Genomic DNA, 18009 nt, shown 5'->3' on the forward strand with positions numbered 1-18009 from the left:
TGGTCTTCGGTCAGCTCTATGGTAAATGGCCACCACCGGCCTGATTCATTCCATGACTCGCTGATTGCACAGGTGAGCCGGTAAAAGCACCGGAAAGGAAGAAGGGGGGGCGTCCTCTCCCACCGCCTGTAAAAACAATCAAGTGGCTGAACAGCGGCTATGATTGTTTTTACTGTGCAGGAAATCGCTGACAGAAAAAGATGATATCTGAATGATATCTTAGGACGCAGGTGATCACAGATCGGGGTAAAGGGCCAATCACAGCGGCTCTTTACCATGTGATCAGCTGTCTCCAATGACAGATGATCACGATGTAAACAAAAGCGAGTGGAGAGGAGAGCCGATAATCACCTTGTGTTAAAGGGACATCTACACTGATAATCAGGGCACTTATTGTCAGTGTCCTGATAATGAATGCTGTCCCACCAGTGCTGCCAATCAGTGCTGCTTATTAGTGCCCATCAGTGCCACCTATCAGTACCCTTCAGTACCCATCAGTGGTGCCTCATCAGTGCAGTCTAATCAGTGCCCATCAGCGCCGCCTATTAGTACCCATCAGTGCCACCTATCAGTACCCATCAGTGCCACCTATCAGTGCCACCTCATCAATGCAGCCTCATCATTGCCCATCAGTGCAGCCTCATCAGTGCCCATCAGTGCCACCTCTTAGTGCCCATCAGTGCCACCTATCAGTACCCTTCAGTGCCCATCAGTGCTGCCTCATCAGTGCAGCCTAATCAGTGCCCATCAGCGCCCCCTATTAGTACCCATCAGTGCCACCTGTCAGTACCCATCAGTGCTTCCTATTAGTGCCACTTCATCAATGCAGCCTCATCATTGCCCATCAGTGCAGCCTCATCGGTGCCCATCAGTGCCACCTCTTGGTGCCCATCAGTGCCACCTTTCAGTACCCTTCAGTGTCCATCAGTGCCACCTCATCAGTGCCGCTCAGTGCATCCTATCAGTGCCCATCAATGCAGCCTCATCAGCAAAGATCAGTGCCATCTATCAGTGCCTATCAGTGCCTCCTTATTAGTGCCCATAAGTGCAGCCTCATCAGTGGTGGTAAAAATTAACCTGTTTGAAAAATTTTATAACAAACTATGAAAAAAAATTTTTTTTCAAAACTTTCTGTCTTTTTTTCTTTGTTTAGCAAAAATAATAATACAAAAAACCCAGCAGTGATTAAAAACCACCAAAAGAAAGCTCTATTTGTGGGAAAAACTGATAAAATTGTAATATGGGTACGGTGTAGCATGACCGCGCAATTGTCATTCAAAGTGCGACAGCGCTGAAAGCTGAAAATTGGCCTGGGCAGCAAGGGGGTGAAACTGTCCGGTATTGAAGTGGTTAAGCGTAGTGTAATATGTTGTTTTTATTGCTATTAAGTAAATATTTAAGGGGCTCAGTTCAGGATTTTTTGTTACAGTTTATCCAGTAATTACATTTCAATAAAAGGTTTACTGTATTTTTTTCAACAAGGGTTGTGAATGTTTTTGCGATTAGCGTCCCGCATCACTGGTTACATTTGAAGGAGGATTCACCACCGGAGTAAAAAGGGATTCCACTGAAAGTAGTAACTGAATCCTGATACCTCCTGGGGGGGTTCAAATTCTATCCATTCTCCACATTCCGCTATGAATGCCTCATTACATGCACTGTTGCATTTATCAATTCCTTTTGTTCCACCCATGTCTGGCCGTCGCGATTGATGAGCAAAACACACATTCCTGGAAAATGAGGTGTATGACATGTGATAGGATTGGCTTCTGTGCCCTGCAAACCTGCAATCTTGGGCTTTCCAAATGATCCTTTACAACAGTGCCCCTAGTGGACACATTACTGTACTACAGAGGTAAAATGAACAATTGCCTTTTTAGTAAAAGTGATCCAAGTGGCTATAGGACAGCTGGATCACTTTTACCGGCAGCAGAATGGGGGTCCACCCCATCTCATCACCGCCTTTACCAAGCTCTCCTTTTCATTATGGGGGAGTCCCGGTAAGGATGCAACTAGCGGTATCAGCTTTTCTGAACATAGTGACCCCCTCTATGTGACGTCAAGCTGGAAGCAACAAGGATTTTATCACTTCCAGGTTCAGGCATGTAAAAGCATTTGATCGAATCGATCTCGGTTTTTCAGAAGCTTTGCAGGCCAGAGGAGAGATATGAGGTTTAATAGACCCCAGATCTTTCCATAAAAAGGACCTGCCATGGCCCATGCTATCACGAGGGATGTTGTTTATCCCTTGTGATAACAATAAAGTTGTTAAAAAAAAAGAGTACAGAGTTAAAAAAAAAAACAGTGTTAAAAAAATAATAAAAGTTAAATAAATAATAAATAATTAATAAAAATAAATAATAATAATAATAAATATAAATAATAATAATAATAATAAAAAAAATTAAAGCATCCCCAACCACAGCTTCCCCTACCTTATGCCCCCCCCCTCCCGTTATCATGGCGGGCAAAGGTGAACGCATAGGCAGGTCCTGCTCGAAGTAAACAGCAATCACACCACACATGTGGGATATCATTACAATCGCCAGTAACTATAAACTGTTAATCTGTAAAGGATTTAAAGCGTCACCTATGGAGATTTTAAGGTACTGTAGCTTGGCACAGTTCCTCAAGCGTATACAATTTTAATCACTTGCCGACCAGCCGGAAACGGGAGATTGTGGGGGCGCGTGCGCCCATTCGCCAGCAGGAATGTGGCTACATTGAGAAGTGCAGGATCTGGTGGAGGAGTTCTGTCCTCCTCTCTGCTGCTGACTGCTGACAGGAGGACAGCAATGAGGGGGTTGTCTCAGCAGCAGGGGAGATGTGGGGGCCACATGAAATGCCCTCAAGGGCCTGGTTCGGCCTCCAGGCCTTGTGTTTGACACATGTGCTCTAGGACCTCTGCTTGACCACTTGCTGACCGCCAGCCATAGATATACTGCGGCAGGCTGGCTCAGCTGCGCAAACTGATGTATAGGTACATCATTTCATGGGAGCGCCCCCATTAGGGAGCAGGGAAGCTGATCCACGGGGCCGGGCACCTGCGATCGCTTCCCGTGGAGAGAGAACGACGGTCTGCTGTTGTAAACACAGCAGACCGTTGTTCTGTCTGGAATGAACATAGAGCTCCTGTTTTCCTCCTATAACGGATCACTGGTCTCTGTGCTGATTCCACAAGCCCATCCCCCATACAGTTAGAAAACACTCCCCTAGGCTCACACATAACCCTTTGATCACTCCTGGGTTAACCCCTTCCCTGGCCAGTGTCATTATTACAGTAACAGTGCATATTTTGCATATTTTTAGCAGTGATTACTGTAGTAATGTCACTGGTCCCCCCCAAAAATGTAAAAAATGTCAGTCAGGTGTCCAATCTGTCCGCCGCAATGTTGCAGTCCCGCTAAAAATCGCTGATCGCCGCCATTACTAGTAAAAATTAAATAAATAAAAATAAATCTTTCCCTTAGTTTGTAGACGCGATAACTTTTGCACAAACCAATCAAAATACACTTATTGCAATTTTTCTTTTTTACCAAAAATATGTAGCAGAAAACAAATTCGCCTAAAATGATGAAAAAATCCGATTTTTGCATTTTTTTTTATTGGGAATGTTATATAGCAGAAATGTGAAAAATATTGTTTTTTTTTTTTTTTTTTCAGAATTGTCGCTCTTTTTTTGTTTATAGCGCAAAAAATAAAAATCGCAGAGATGATCAAATACCACCAAAAGAAATCTCCATTTATGGGAAAAAAAGGACAACAATTTTATTTGGGCACAGCGTCGCACGACTGCGCAATTGTCTGTTAAAATAACGCAGTGCCGAGTCGTAAAAAATGGCCTGGTCATTAAGGGGGAAAATCCGGTCCTTTTTTGGGGGTTTTAGGTAATTTTCTAGCAAAAAATGCAGTTTTTTTTTTTTAATCAATTTTTTTTTAATAAATTTTCACATGAGAATACAGATGAACATCAGGTAATGAAACAGTATGTCTGGATACACATTGTAACAAATCACTGAATTTAAGTAACATAGCATAGCATATGACTTGCCTGTAAGAACAAACACAGCTGGAATTACTTGTGTAGTCAGACAATGACCATAGTATTAAGATATCATTAAGATGGGGGCTACGGCCCTCACCCCTGAACCCCCCCGTAAAAAAAAAACAAATGCAGTATTTTTACGTGTATGCGATAATGGTCAGAATTGGTCTAGATGGTAAGTGATTAATAACAATTCCTCATGTGTTCTTTTTCAGGAGGCGAGCCGTTAGTGAGATGCAGCTGATGCACAATTACGGAGATTTTCGGCACACAATCCAACGCCAGGAGTGGCTCCAGACGAAGTTACAGAACATGTACCCCGCATCGGTCAGCACCCCGCAGGAGTCCACCCCCAAAGAAGCCGAAACCAGGCCTCAGAAACCTCACAAGAAAGAGGGCAAGTCGGTGGAGAACAGAATCAGGCATGGCTCCCACCAGAACCAGCGGACTGTGGGGAAGAAAGGGCACAGGCACAGCGCCAAACCCAATGTAGACAGCGTCTTCAAGCCAGATTTCCAGTGACAGAGCGGTCGCTTAGACGGTCAGCGACATATAACGCAAAGCAATGCTTCTGTGAGCCAACTCTGAGCTCTGTGTCCTCATACAGACTCAGTATACGCTGTAGATGTATATAGAGGTAGATAGCTCATCAGAAGACGTATATTCAAAAACAGCAATGATACAATATGCTGCCACATGAATCGTAGATAGCAGAGACCAAATGTACCATTTCCCTGAAATCTGATACAATGTTTCCTCCGGAAATCGGATTAGGAAGTGATCTGTGATGTCACAATGGGTGCGGGATTAGGAAGTGATCTGTGATGTCACAATGGGTGCGGGATTAGGAAGTGATCTGTGATGTCACAATGGGTGTCATATCAAAAATAATAATTGCACATTTTTCTACCTGCATAAAAACGTGCATTTATTTATTTTTAAAGAAGGTGAATTTATCCTTTGCAATGGCAAATGCAAAATTTGGCCACTAGATGGCTCTAAGTATTATAAGAAATTCCTATAATACTTAGTGCCATCTAGTGGCCAAAGACGATAATTTCTGCTTTAAATGCATGGAAAACCCAGCTATGTTCAAACTATGGTCCTCCAGCTGTTCAGGAATTACGATTCCCATCATGCCTAGTTATGTCTGTGAATGAGATTTACAATGCCTCATAGGAACTGTAGTTCCTGAACAGCTGGAGGGCCATAGTTTGGACATCGCTGCGTTAACCTATCCTATACAGACACTTTAAAGCAGGGGTCTTCAAACTACGGCCCTCCACCTGTCCCGGAACTACACACCCCATGAAGCATTGTAAAACTCTGGCATTCACAGGCATGACTAGGCAGGATGGGAATTGTTGTTCCTGAACAACTGGAGAACCATAGTTTGAACTTTATAGGGTCTGTATAGGATAGGTTAACGTTTTCCATTCATTGAAGAAATTCCTATAATAATTAGTGCCATCTAGTGGCCAAAGACGATCATTTCTGCTTTAAATTAATGGAAAACGTTAACCTATCCTATACAGACCCTTTAAAGCAGGGGTCTTCAAACTACAGCTCTCCAGCTGTCCCGGAAACTACACATCCCATGAAGCATTGTAAAACTCTGGCATTCACAGGCATGACTAGGCAGGATGGGAATTGTTGTTCCTGAACAACTGGAGAGCCATAGTTTGAACTTTAAAGGGTCTGTATAGGATAGGTTAACGCTTTCCATTAATTGAAGAAATTCCTATAATAATTAGTGCTATCTAATGGCCAAAGACGATAATTTCTGCTTTAAATTAATGGAAACCGTTAACCTATCCTATACAGACCCTTTAAAGCAGGGGTCTTCAAACTATGGCCCTCCAGTTATTCAGGAACTACAATTCCCATCATGCCTAGTCATGTCTGTAAATGTCAGAGTTTTACAATGCATCATGGGATGTGCAGTTCCTCAAAAACTGGAGGGCCATAGTTTGAGGATCCCTGCTTTAAAGGGTCTGTATAGGATAGGTTAACGTTTTCCATTAATTTAAAGCAGAAATTATCGTCTTTGGCCACTAGATGGCACTAAGTATTATAGGAATTTCTTATAATACTTAGAGCCATCTAGTGGCCAAATGTTGCATTTGCCATTGCAAAGGATAAATTCTTAAAAAACAATTAAATGCACGTTTTTATGCAGGTAAAAAAATGTGCAATTACTATTTTATTTTCTTCTAAGGAGCCTGTAGAGCAGGGGTGTCCAAATTACGGCCCTCCAGCTGTTGTGGAACTACACATGCATGAGACATTGTAAATCTCTGATATTCACAGACGTGATGGGAATTGTAGTTCCTGAAGAGCTGGAGGGCCATAGTTTTTAGGATCCCTGCTTTAAAAAGTCTGTATAGGATAGGTTAATGTTTTCCAATAATTTAAAGCAGAAATTATATATCATCTTTGGCCACTAGATGGCACTAAGTATTATAGGAATGTCTTATAATACCTAGAGCCATCTAGTGGCCAAATGTTGCATTTGCCATTGCAAAGGATAAGTTCACCTTCTTTAAAATTAAATAAATGCACGTTTTTATGCAGGTAAAAAAAAATGTGCATTTATTATTTTATTTTTTTCTAAGGAGCCTGTAGAGCAGGGGTGTCCAAACTACCCAGCTGTTGTGGAACTACACATCCCATGAGGCATTGTAAATCTCTGACATTCATAGACCTACCTAGGCATGATGGGAATTGCAGTTCCTGAAGAGCTGGAGGGCCATAGTTTGGACACCCCTGCTGTAGAGCATTGCACCTGCAATTTGGATATCTCAGGTGAAGTCTCAGGTTCCTGCAGACTCTCAGCATAGTTCTCTACTTGTACATGACCTTAATGCTGGCCATACACTAGTCGAAAAATCGTTCAAACTCATTTTTGAATAACGAACACTTAGCCGTGACAACAAATGATTTTGCCATCATGTAATGACCAAATTTTGATCGATAAATCGTTCACTGAACATAAATGAACCCGTTTTTTGTTCCTTTTGTCACATATGCCTAGTGCAAATATTTCTGGTGAGAAACGCATTAACCTTTCAATTTATCGTTCGTTCGTCAGAATTTTCCAAACTTTTAAGCTCTGAAAAGTTAAAACTGATTTTCTATTTGTGCCCATTAACTGTAAAAAATACGAACGAACGACGATTTTGACAGATTTTCAAACGATTCTTTTGGCTAGTGCATGACCAACATAAGGCCAGATATACATGGGTGTAATTTCGAAATCCTAAGAACTTTTGTTCGAATTTTGCACCCTTAGTGGGCCGCAGCAATAGCTGATTTTCGTGCGGTCATCGAATTTGAGCGATCGGGCATGTTGGAAATTTTTTGAAAAGCGAACAATTTTCCAATCACTGATGGGAGAATTGTGCAGGAAATATCATCGAAAAAGAAATGCTCATGAGTGCAAGAAAAGAAAATTCTGGAAAGAAAGGAAGATTCCAAGTCACGAAAGTTATTTTCTGTAGCAACACACAAGGTGAAACTGAAGGCTTGGTTGGTCGAATTTCAAAATCAATTGTGGCATCATCAGATCACAAAACGCACAAAATTTCTGATTTTCTAAAGAAAATTCTTTGAAAAATGTGACCCATGTATGGCCGACCTAATCCTCACCCCCTGTACTGAACACGTGGTGGAGAATGGGGGGGGGGGGGGGAGGGGCAAAAGATTTTTCCCCGGAGTTCAGTTTTAAAAGATTTTCTCAGCACCTCACTTTTCATTTCTTTTACATTGTAAAGCACTTTAATTGTATTTATTTTTGTATTCTGTAAATGGCTGAGCATAACTTATTGTTTTATATTGTTTTATAATGAAAATAGATATTTGTAAGAAACATTTGTTATTAAACATAAATAGCCTTTAAATATTATTGGTGTCCTTTTTATTAGTGCATATGGGAACACATTTGCAAAAAGGGACAGCTGACAACTCTGTATATCTTTAAACACTTTATTATCCTTTTGTTATATGTAATGCAAATTTTTTACTAAATAAACAGAGAATTACAAAAAAATACTTTATTATCACATCCCAGTGAGTAAAAGATAGTGGCTAACGCGTTTCGGCGATGAGCCTTGATCACAACAGCTGTGATCTATCTGCTGCCATAACCCCGGTATTTAACCTCAAAGTAGTGATGTAAATCTGCGGTGGGCGGTCCAGAACTGGTTAATAAAGCGTATTTGTTTTTACAAACTCACAATCACCCGGTGCCCTCCATTGCTGTCTTTTTATACAATTTTGCAAACAGGTCATTTTGCTCTAATACTGATGCATGCTGATGAGGCAGCACGGATGGGCACTGATGAGGCAGCATTGATGGGTACTGATAGGCTGCACTAATGGGCATTGATGAGGCAGCACTGATGGGCACCGATGAGGCGGCACTGAATGGCATTGATGAGCACTGATAGGCTGCACTGATGGGCATTGATGATGCGGCACTAATGGGCACTGATGATGCGGCACTGAATGGCATTGATGGGCACTGGTAGGCTGCACTGATAGGCAATGATGAGGCGGCACTGATGGGCACCAATGAGGCGGCACTGAATGGCATTGATGGGCACTTATGGGCTGTGCTGATGAGGTGGCACTGAATGGCATTGATGGACACGTATGGGCTGTACTGATGGGCATTGATGAGGCGGCACTGATGGGCACCAATGAGACGACACTGAATGGCATTGATGGGCACTGATAGGCTGTGCTGATGGACATTGATGAGGTGGCACTGATGGCCACTGATGAGGTGGCACTGAATGGCATTCATGGGCACTGATAGGCTGCACTGATGGGCATTGATAAGGTGTAACTGATGGGCACCAATGAAGCGGCACTAAATGGCATTGATGGACACTGATAGGCTGCACTGATAGGCAATGATGAGGCGGCACTGATGGACACCGATGAGGCACCACTGAATGGCATTGATGAGCACTTATGGGCTGTTCTGATGGGCATTGATGAGGTGGCACTGAATGGCATTGGTGGGCACTTATGGGCTTTACTGATGGGCATTGATGAGGCGGCACTGATGGGCACCGATGAGACAACACTGAATGGCATTGATGGGCACTAAAAGGGTGTGCTGATGGGCATTGATGAGGTGGCACTGATGGCCACTGATGAGGTGGCACTGAATGGCATTCATGGGCACTGATAGGCTGCACTGATGGGCATTGATGCGGTGCCACTGATGGGCACTAATAGGTGGCAGTGATGGGCACTGATGAGATGGCACTGATGGCCGGCAATGATAGGTGACACTAATGAGGAGGCACCAGTGGGGACAGATTGGCAGCACTGGTAGGCACTGCTTGGCATTGATAAGATAAGTCTTTCATAATTTGCTAGTATGCAGTGCTTACTAGCACATTATGGCATTCCTTGCAGGGATTTTTTTTATTTTTATTTTTTCAAATGCCGCTGATTACTACCACTTTAAAGAGGTTGTAAACCCATAAAATGAGCTCATTATGAAATACTTACCTTAGAACGAGCCCCTGACGTGCTGCTCGCTTACCTGTATGACGGGCAACATGTCCAGTCGCCTGTCTTCCGGGATCGCGGCATCTGGCCATCTGATTGGCCGGAGCCACGGTGACGTCACTCCCGCGCACGCGCACAGGAGCCAACGGTCACGGCATGGGGCTCTGAAGAAACGGCACCAGCGGCCATTCCTTCAGAGCGCATGCGCCAGTGATGTCACTGGCTGCATGTAAGGTAAATATCTCCTAAACGGTACATGTTTAGGAGATATTTACAGTACCTATAGGTAAGCTTTATCATAGGATCACCTATAGGTAAAAGTTGCAGAGGAGGGTTTACTTCCTCTTTAACTGTATATATCATAACTGGATGACACAAAGCATGCCAACATGGCTGCATCACAGGACGGTAAAAATAGCTGCTGACACCAAACACTAAAAGTAGATCCAGGCCGGGGTCACATGTGCCGTGTTATTTAATACACATACTACTGAACCATGTTAAATATGTTATAGAATATTCACTCCCTCTTCTGTAGAGTCCCCTATGACTTGGAAATACAGTTTGAAATAATAATATAAAAAAAAAAAAAAAAAAGAGAAAAAAAGATACAAAATTGAGACAAAGAGGAACACTTCAAAAATAGAACTTCAGAATGTATTTGAAAAATGTTTAGCCCCTCCCCCTCCTGCATTTAAATCGGTATTAAAACCAAAACCACAAATGTAAAATATTGCATCTTAACCAATAATGGGATGCGGTGCTTTTTCCCCCCTCTGTTTTCACCTGGAGATCTGGCCAGTAACACATCTCCTGTATTAGAGCGCCCCCCACTCTGGATGAATGAGAAAAGGGGGCACAGCAGACAGCAGCATTGTCACTCTGGGGGGGGGGGGGGGGTTGAGGTGTTAGATGGACTAGCAGATTTAAATACACCCACAAATGGAGGCCAAACTCCAGCTAATACTTCATAATCAGTTACAGCAAACAGTTTTTTTTTCCTTTTGGGATAAAGGTTTTACATGAATGAATAAAGGCTGATCATTGTAAGCACCCCGCCAATGGTAAATGGTTTGTCACATCCATGTAACAGACACATTCTGCTGGGAAACTTGTTCATTTGAAAAGAAAAAAACAGACTTACTGGCCAGATCACCAGATTCCCGGGTCCCACCATACCTGTACTGAGTTCCGGGGTCTGTACACCTGCTGTACCCATTATGAGGGGTTCCCTCCATCCCTGTGCTGAGTTCCCGGGTATCTACAACTGCTGTGCCCATTATGAGGGGTTCCCACCATCCCTGTGCTGAGTTCCCGGGTCTCTACACCTGCTGTGCCCATTATGAGGGGTTCCCTCCATCCCTGTGCTGAGTTCCCGGGTCTGTACACCTGCTGTGCCCATTATGAGGGGTTCCCTCCATCCCTGTGCTGAGTTCCCGGGTCTGTACACCTGCTGTATCCATTATGAGGGGTTCCCACCATCCCTGTGCTGAGTTCCCGGGTCTCTACACCTGCTGTGCCCATTATGAGAGGTTCCCACCATCCCTGTGCTGAGTTCCCGGGTCTGTACACCTGCTGTACCCATTATGAGGGGCTCCCACCCTCCCTGTGCTGAGTTCCCAGGTCTGTGCACCTGCTGTGTCCATTATGAGGGGTTCCCACCATCCCTGTGCTGAGTTCCCAGGTATGTACATCAGCTGTATCCATTATGAGGGGTTCTCACCATCCCTGTGCAGAGTTCCTGGGTCTGTACACCTGCTGTGCCCATATGAGGGGTTCCCTCCATCCCTGTGCTGAGTTCCCGGGTATCTACACCTGCTGTGCCCATTATGAGGGGTTCTCACCATCCCTGTGCTGAGTTCCCAGGTCTGTACACCTGCTGTGCCCATTATGAGGGGTTCCCACCATCACTGTGCTGAGTTCCCGGGTCTCTACACCTGCTGTGCCCATTATGAGGGGTTCTCACCATCCCTGTGCTGAGTTCCCGGGTCTCTACACCTGCTGTGCCCATTATGAGGGGTTTCCACCATCCCTGTGCTGAGTTCCTAGGTCTGTGCACCTGCTGTGCCCATTATGAGGGTTCCCACCATCTCTGTGCTGAGTTCCCCGGTCTGTACACCTGCTGTGCCCATTATGAGGGGTTCCCTCCATCCCTGTGCCTGTTATTAGGGGGTTTCCATCATAGTTCCATCAGAGCTGGAACACATATGTTTGGCCAGGAACACTCATCACTCTCAGCTGGACAGAAACAGGTAGAATTAGGGAGAAGCTCTCACCATTGGACAATCCAAGGCTTAAAAGGATACAGGGGCTGACTCAATACACCAGGCTCCACCTATAACAAAGGTAATCCCTAATGCCCCTTTCACACAGGGGAGTCCGTCGGCGGCCTCTGTTTTTCTCAGCGGGGAGGGATCGATCCGCCGATCCCCCGCTGAGCAGACGGATGACAGCTGTGTCTCCACGCTGTGTGCGGAAACAGAGCTGTCAGGTTTCGCTGTTCTCTATGGGGGAATCGGATGGGAACCGACCGCCTGTCCCTTCTCATCCAAACCCATCCGATTCGCTGGACAGATGGAAAATAGGGTTTCCATCCGTCCAGATTTGACGGATCGGATGTCAGCGGACATGTCTCTGCTGATATCTGATGCCCCATAGAGATACATGGGGCGTCCATTCAGATCCACCAAAAAAACTGACAGGCGGATCTGAACGGTCGGCCTGTGTGAAAGGGACCTTTTGGGTGAACTGGAGGAAGCAAAGCTTTGATTAAAAAGGAAATGATCTCCAAAGATATTACAATGAAACAATCCTCAATCATAAGCAGTGACCAACCACCAGGGGGCAGCAGCACACACACAACAGATTTCAGACTTCTCCAATCAAAAAGGGGTAATTGGTGAGAATTGGGAGATTTTCCTTCATCAAAATGTTGGTATCTGGGACCATAATGGTGGTAAGTATAGGACAGGAAGTGTAATATTTACAGGAATATCAGGTGAAAATAAAGAGAAAAAGGTATAAAAGAAAAGAAGAGGATGCAGCCAACAAATCTAAGGACTGGTATAATACAATATATTATATTTTATGTTCCTGGTAGGGATAGACAGATATGTTTTTTTCAGGGCCGATACCAATATTTTGGTCACAACGTATCGGTATTGGCTGATATGGGCCGATATTTTGTACATTTAAAGTTTTGAAAAATAAAGACAATTTTTGACACAAATCTGGTACTGAACATGTTAATTTTTGTTTAATGCTTAATGGCTGGCTTGCTGGCACACTGTGGTAGGTGGCTGGCTGGCTGGCACCCTGTGGTAGGTGGGTGGCTGGCACAGAGGCTGTGGGTGGCTGGCTGGTACAATGCCTGTGGCTAGCTGGTACAGGGCCTGTGGGTGGCTGGCTGTCTGGCACCCTGTGGTGGGTGGCTGGCTGGAACCCCGTGTTGGGTGGGTGGGTGTGTGGGTGCCTGACACAGGGGCTGTGGGTGGCTGGTACAGGGCCTGTGGGTGGCTGGCTGGTACAGGGCCTGTGGCTAGCTGGTACACGGCCTGTTGGTGGCTGGCTGTCTGGCACCCTGTCTGTGGGTGGCTGTCGGTCTGGCACCCTGTGGTGGGTGGCTGGCTGGCACCCTGTGGTGGGTGGGTGGCTGACACAGGGGCTGTGGGTGGCTGGCTGGTACAGGGCCTGTGGGTGGCTGGCTGTCTGGCACCCTGTCTGTGGGTGGCTGTCGGTCTGGCACCCTGTGGTGGGTGGCTGGCTGGCTGGCACCCTGTGGTGGGTGACTGGCTGACACAGGGGCTGTGGGTGGCTGGCTGGTACAGTGCCTGTGGCTAGCTGGTACAGGGCCTGTGGGTGGCTGGCTGTCTGGCACCCTGTCTGTGGGTGGCTGTCGGTCTGGCACCCTGTGGTGGGTGGGTGGGTGCCTGACACAGGGGCTGTGGGTGGGTGGCTGGCTGGTACAGGGCCTGTGGGTGGCTGGCTAGTACAGGGCCTGTGGCTAGCTGGTACATGGCCTGTGGGTGGCTGGCTGTCTGGCACCCTGTCTGTGGGTGGCTGTCAGTCTGGCACCCTGTGGTGGGTGGCTGGCTGGCTGGCACCCTGTGGTGGGTGGGTGGCTGACACAGGGGCTGTGGGTGGCTGGCTGGTACAGGGCCTGTGGGTGGCTGGCTGGTACAGGGCCTGTGGGTGGCTGGCTGGTACAGGGCCTGTGGGTGGCTGGCTGGTACAGGGCCTGTGGGTGGCTGGCTGGTACAGGGCCTGTGGGTGGCTGGCTGGCTCGCTGGTACAGTGCCTGTAGCTGGCTGATACAGTGCCTGTGGATGTGGGTGGCTGGCTGGCACCGGGCTGCTGTGGGTGGGTGTATGGCTGTGATACACTCCCACGAGACAAGTCCCGACTCCAGAGGAGGCTGTCCAATGCGAGGGAGGCGGCAAGAAGAAGAAGGCAGAATGATGTCACAAAAATATCAGTAATATCGGCCAGTTCCGGGGCCGTTACCGATATATCGGGGAAAGTGCATATCAGCCACCGATAATCGGTCTATCCCTAGTTCCTGGGTTAAAGGGATATTAAAGCCAAAACCTAAAATGTATTGTAGCAAGTTTTCCAGGCCTGTGGTCTGATGTGGGTCTGCCATTAGTACCGGAATCCTCTGCAGCCCATGGGGGCTGAGACCCTGGGTGTGACAACTGAAGCAGCGACAACTCCGGCATCTTTGTATGTGTTTTTTTTTTATTGGAATTAGGGGATGGGAGAAGGGAATGAGTGGGATACTCCTTGAGGCTTAACTAATTACAATTGGGACTTTACTTCCAAAATGCCCGTTGGTGCTTCCTTGACGCCAGCCGGCGCCATCCAACGCTCACTGACACGGAGAACACTCTGTAGAACAAAAGAAGTGCTGAATCCCCAACTTATAGTCCAGAAGATCCAAGACTGAGAACTGTAGAACTCCTGACACTGTTGTACTGTGAAAGTCACTGAATACTTTTCCCCCGCCTGGCACAGCTTGAGGTAGTATGTAGTAGAACTCTGTAAAGCTGTCACTTTAACTGGCACGCTCTGTGCAATTCAGGGCCCAAACTGCAGGTGCCCCCTTTAACCTCGAACTCTTCAGGGTTCATTGACTATGTACCCCCCTCTGTAGCTTCAGGGTCCTCAACCTAGGTACCCCCTTTACAGCTAGCTGGCACTAAATCCCAGAACCTCTTCCGGAGTGGTCCCCTCTGACTCTAGGCAGACCCCAAGGGGCAATCCTCAGTACTCACGACCTGTGTAGGCTTTCCTGGGACTGGACCCCTCTCTCTCTCCGCAAGGCTCTCGGCACACCGGATCCCCCTCAGCTCTCTCTGGACACTCAGGTGACACCCCGAGACATCCACCTTCCTCAAATAGGAGGAGAGACAGCCGCACTCTCCCTCCTGGGACTCTGCTTCCACCAAAGACATTGTGTCATGTGCCACCCCCAAACTTATACCCACTCCCAGAATCCTTTGCAGCACAATCTGCCTCCTGGGGTAGTTACAAGCCTGGATGTGCCCCCTGATTGGGTTTCCTCCACTGCCCTATGAGAAGCCTCACTCAGGAGCCAGTGGGGAGACTCCCCCTGCAGCAAGCACACCTGCAAACCATGACACCCTGACTATTAAATCACAGCCCTGCTGTTAGGCAGAAAAGGTTCACTATACCTTTACCTAGCTCCTACCTGTAGGGTGCTACAGTATTATATTGCAGCTTACCAATCATTAGATGTAGTGGCTGCATTCATTTTCTTTTTTTTAGGCTTCTTTCCCCTTTGTTTTCACCTTGAGATCTGGCCAGTAACACACCTCCTCTATTAGAGCGCCCCCATTCTGGATGAACGAGCACAGGGACACCTTTGGACAGAAGCATTATCAGTCTGCGGGGAGACAAGTGTTAGATGGACTAGCAGATTTAAATACACTAACAAAGTAACGCACAGGAGTGTGTGGTATGGTAGAGAAACGCAGGCCACTCCTTATTGTTTGTTCTTCTGGGCTGGTCGGGGGTAGCGGCGATCCTTCCCTCCTTACTTTATCTAGCCCTCTGGGGGGGGGGTGTTAGATAGACTAGCAGATATATATCATGTAACAACCTGAAACAGCTCACACTTTATAATCAGTTGCAGCAGTTTTTTCTTTCTTTTTGGGATAAAAGTTTTACATAAATAAATTAAAGCTGATCATTGTAAGCACCCCTGCCAGTTGTAAACGGTTTGTCTCATCCCTGTAACTGATACATTCTGCAGGAGAGCTTGAGCTTTTGAAAAACAACACTTACTGGCTGGATTACCAGATGAAAACAAAAGAAAGAAAGTCTAAAAAAAGAAAATGAATGCAGCCGTGACATCTAAGAATTGGTAAGCTGCAATATAATAAATGTTTGCTTTTGGGTTTAATACTGTTTTAACATTGTTGACAAGCAGCACACCCAGGGCCACTGATAAGGCAGTACAGCCAGCCCTCCTGTACTGAGCCCCATCAGTTCAAAATGGGACCCTGGGCACCTGTTGAGCAGGAGCCCAGCTGTACTGTCTTATTGCAGACACCGATCCTCGCAGGGGCCTCAAACTGGCGGTCCTCCAGCTGTTGCGGAACTACAAGTCTCATCATGCCTTTGCCTGTTGGAGTCATGCTTGTAACTGTCAGCCTTGCAATGCCTCATGGGACTTGTAGTTCTGCAAGAGCTGGAGGGCCGCCAGTTTGACACCTGTGCTCTACTGTCTCCCCCTGCAGTGCTGGCAGCTTCTCCCCTTCTTTTCCCCCTCCAGCTGCACTGCAGGGGGATTGGTTCTAGCACATGCACCCCTTCCATCTGCTGTCTGCCCCCCCCCTGGTGTGCCCCTTTCCACTGCCAGCTTCTCTCCTCTCTTATTGGCAGCAGCTGTGGGCACACAGGGGATGCTTTAAAGCGGATGGGCACAAAATCAACCTTTTTTTTTTGTGCCCATCCGCTTGGTCTCCTTCACCTGAAAAGGAATTGAATAGTTAGGCATTTTTTTTTTTACTCACCTTGTAATTGTAGATAGAAAATACTCACCTATTCTGTACTTCCTCCCTCTGTGCCGCGGCTCCGCCGTCACTTCCTGTTTCGCGATGATTCCTGGGAGCTGAACGTCATCGCTCCCAGGAATCAATGCAACGGCACCGGCCCCGCTCGTCACTTCCGGGGTGACGCCGCATTCCGTGCTAAACAGCTACTGGGCATGCCCAGAAGCTGTGGAGGAATGCGGCATCGCACCGGAAGTGATGAGAGGGGCAGATGCAGGCGCATTCTGGGAGAAGAAGACGCGGAAGAGGACGCAGAAGAGGATCGCGCTGGCTTCAGCTGCCCACAACAGAGATGGCAACGCTGGAGAAGACATTTTTTAAGTGAGTATTTCTTCTTGTAGGTAAGTGCGAACCGGGACAGATCAGAGGCTAGCCATTGTGGAATGTACTAGCCCTGACTGTCCCGGGGGTACGTTCACTGAAAAAAAGTTTTCGTGCACGGAACTCCGCTTTAAGATGGTGAGCAGGGGAAGGGGCCGGTAAATATGTCATTTACTGGGCCCTTCCTTTCATGAATGAACACAGTGAGCGATCACTATCAATCACTCCTGTGTCCATTCATGACTTTACTATGCTTCTGTTTGTGAATGAGCAGGAAGCCTCGGAATGCTTCCTAATTATTCATCTGAGAGGCTACAGAGAAAGTGACTGATAAATCTAAGTCCTCTGTCACTTTTGGCCAAGGGAAGGGGGCCCTGTTAGGCTGTATGGGGCCCCACGATTTCTAACAGCAGCCCCAAGCACACCTAACACACCAACACCTGGAAATGAGCATGTAACTGTTTCAGGGGTTTTCGATTGTAAGCTCTAAGGTCTAAAGTGAAGAGGCTCTATAGGTTGTATAAAATGGAAAAAATGAATACAACAGAAGAGACACTGTGTGCTGTTCCCGGGATAAAAAGAGACAAAAGCTGATTACAATTCAATGGTCTCCCTGAAACTGACCTCATTCTGCTGTACTGGAGGTCATAATGTTCTTTTATTGACATGTACTTTGCTGATTATCGGTGAAACCGACATCAAAGAACACCAGTGCTATATCATTCCTCCAAGACGGAGGCGAGCTGGTCTGTAACCCTTTTGCAGGCAGAGCCATTATCTCTTCCATTTTTTTGCAACACCTTATAAAATACACATTTTAGGCCTGAAGAATGGATAAAACCCCTGAAACTTTATATATTCATTGCATACATGGACATCCGCAAGTGCTCACCCCCCACCTGGAATCTCAACTTTCCCTTTAAAGTGGTTGTTAAGTCACTGCGGCGGGCAGTCCTTAAAGCGGTAGTATACCGCTTTTTTTCACTTTTAACTACAGGTAAGCCTATAATAAGGCTTACCTGTAGGTACAATTAATATCTC

The 18009-nt window shown here is 46.4% G+C and overlaps 1 protein-coding gene across 1 annotated transcript in view; it reads left to right on the forward strand.

The window, feature by feature from the left end:
* Positions 1-4567, forward strand: part of PTH (parathyroid hormone) — a gene marked incomplete at its 3' end in the record, with an annotated part of 35895 nt that extends 31328 nt beyond the window's left edge. The window contains exon 3 of the mRNA XM_082270303.1: positions 4261-4567. Coding sequence (XP_082126429.1) covers positions 4261-4567 — 307 coding nt within the window. The remainder of the gene's footprint in view (positions 1-4260) is intronic.
* Positions 4568-18009: the final 13442 nt, after the last annotated feature.

This window comes from Pelophylax lessonae, assembly GCF_965119305.1.
Source record: "Pelophylax lessonae genome assembly, chromosome: 10".
NCBI lineage: Eukaryota > Metazoa > Chordata > Amphibia > Anura > Ranidae > Pelophylax > Pelophylax lessonae.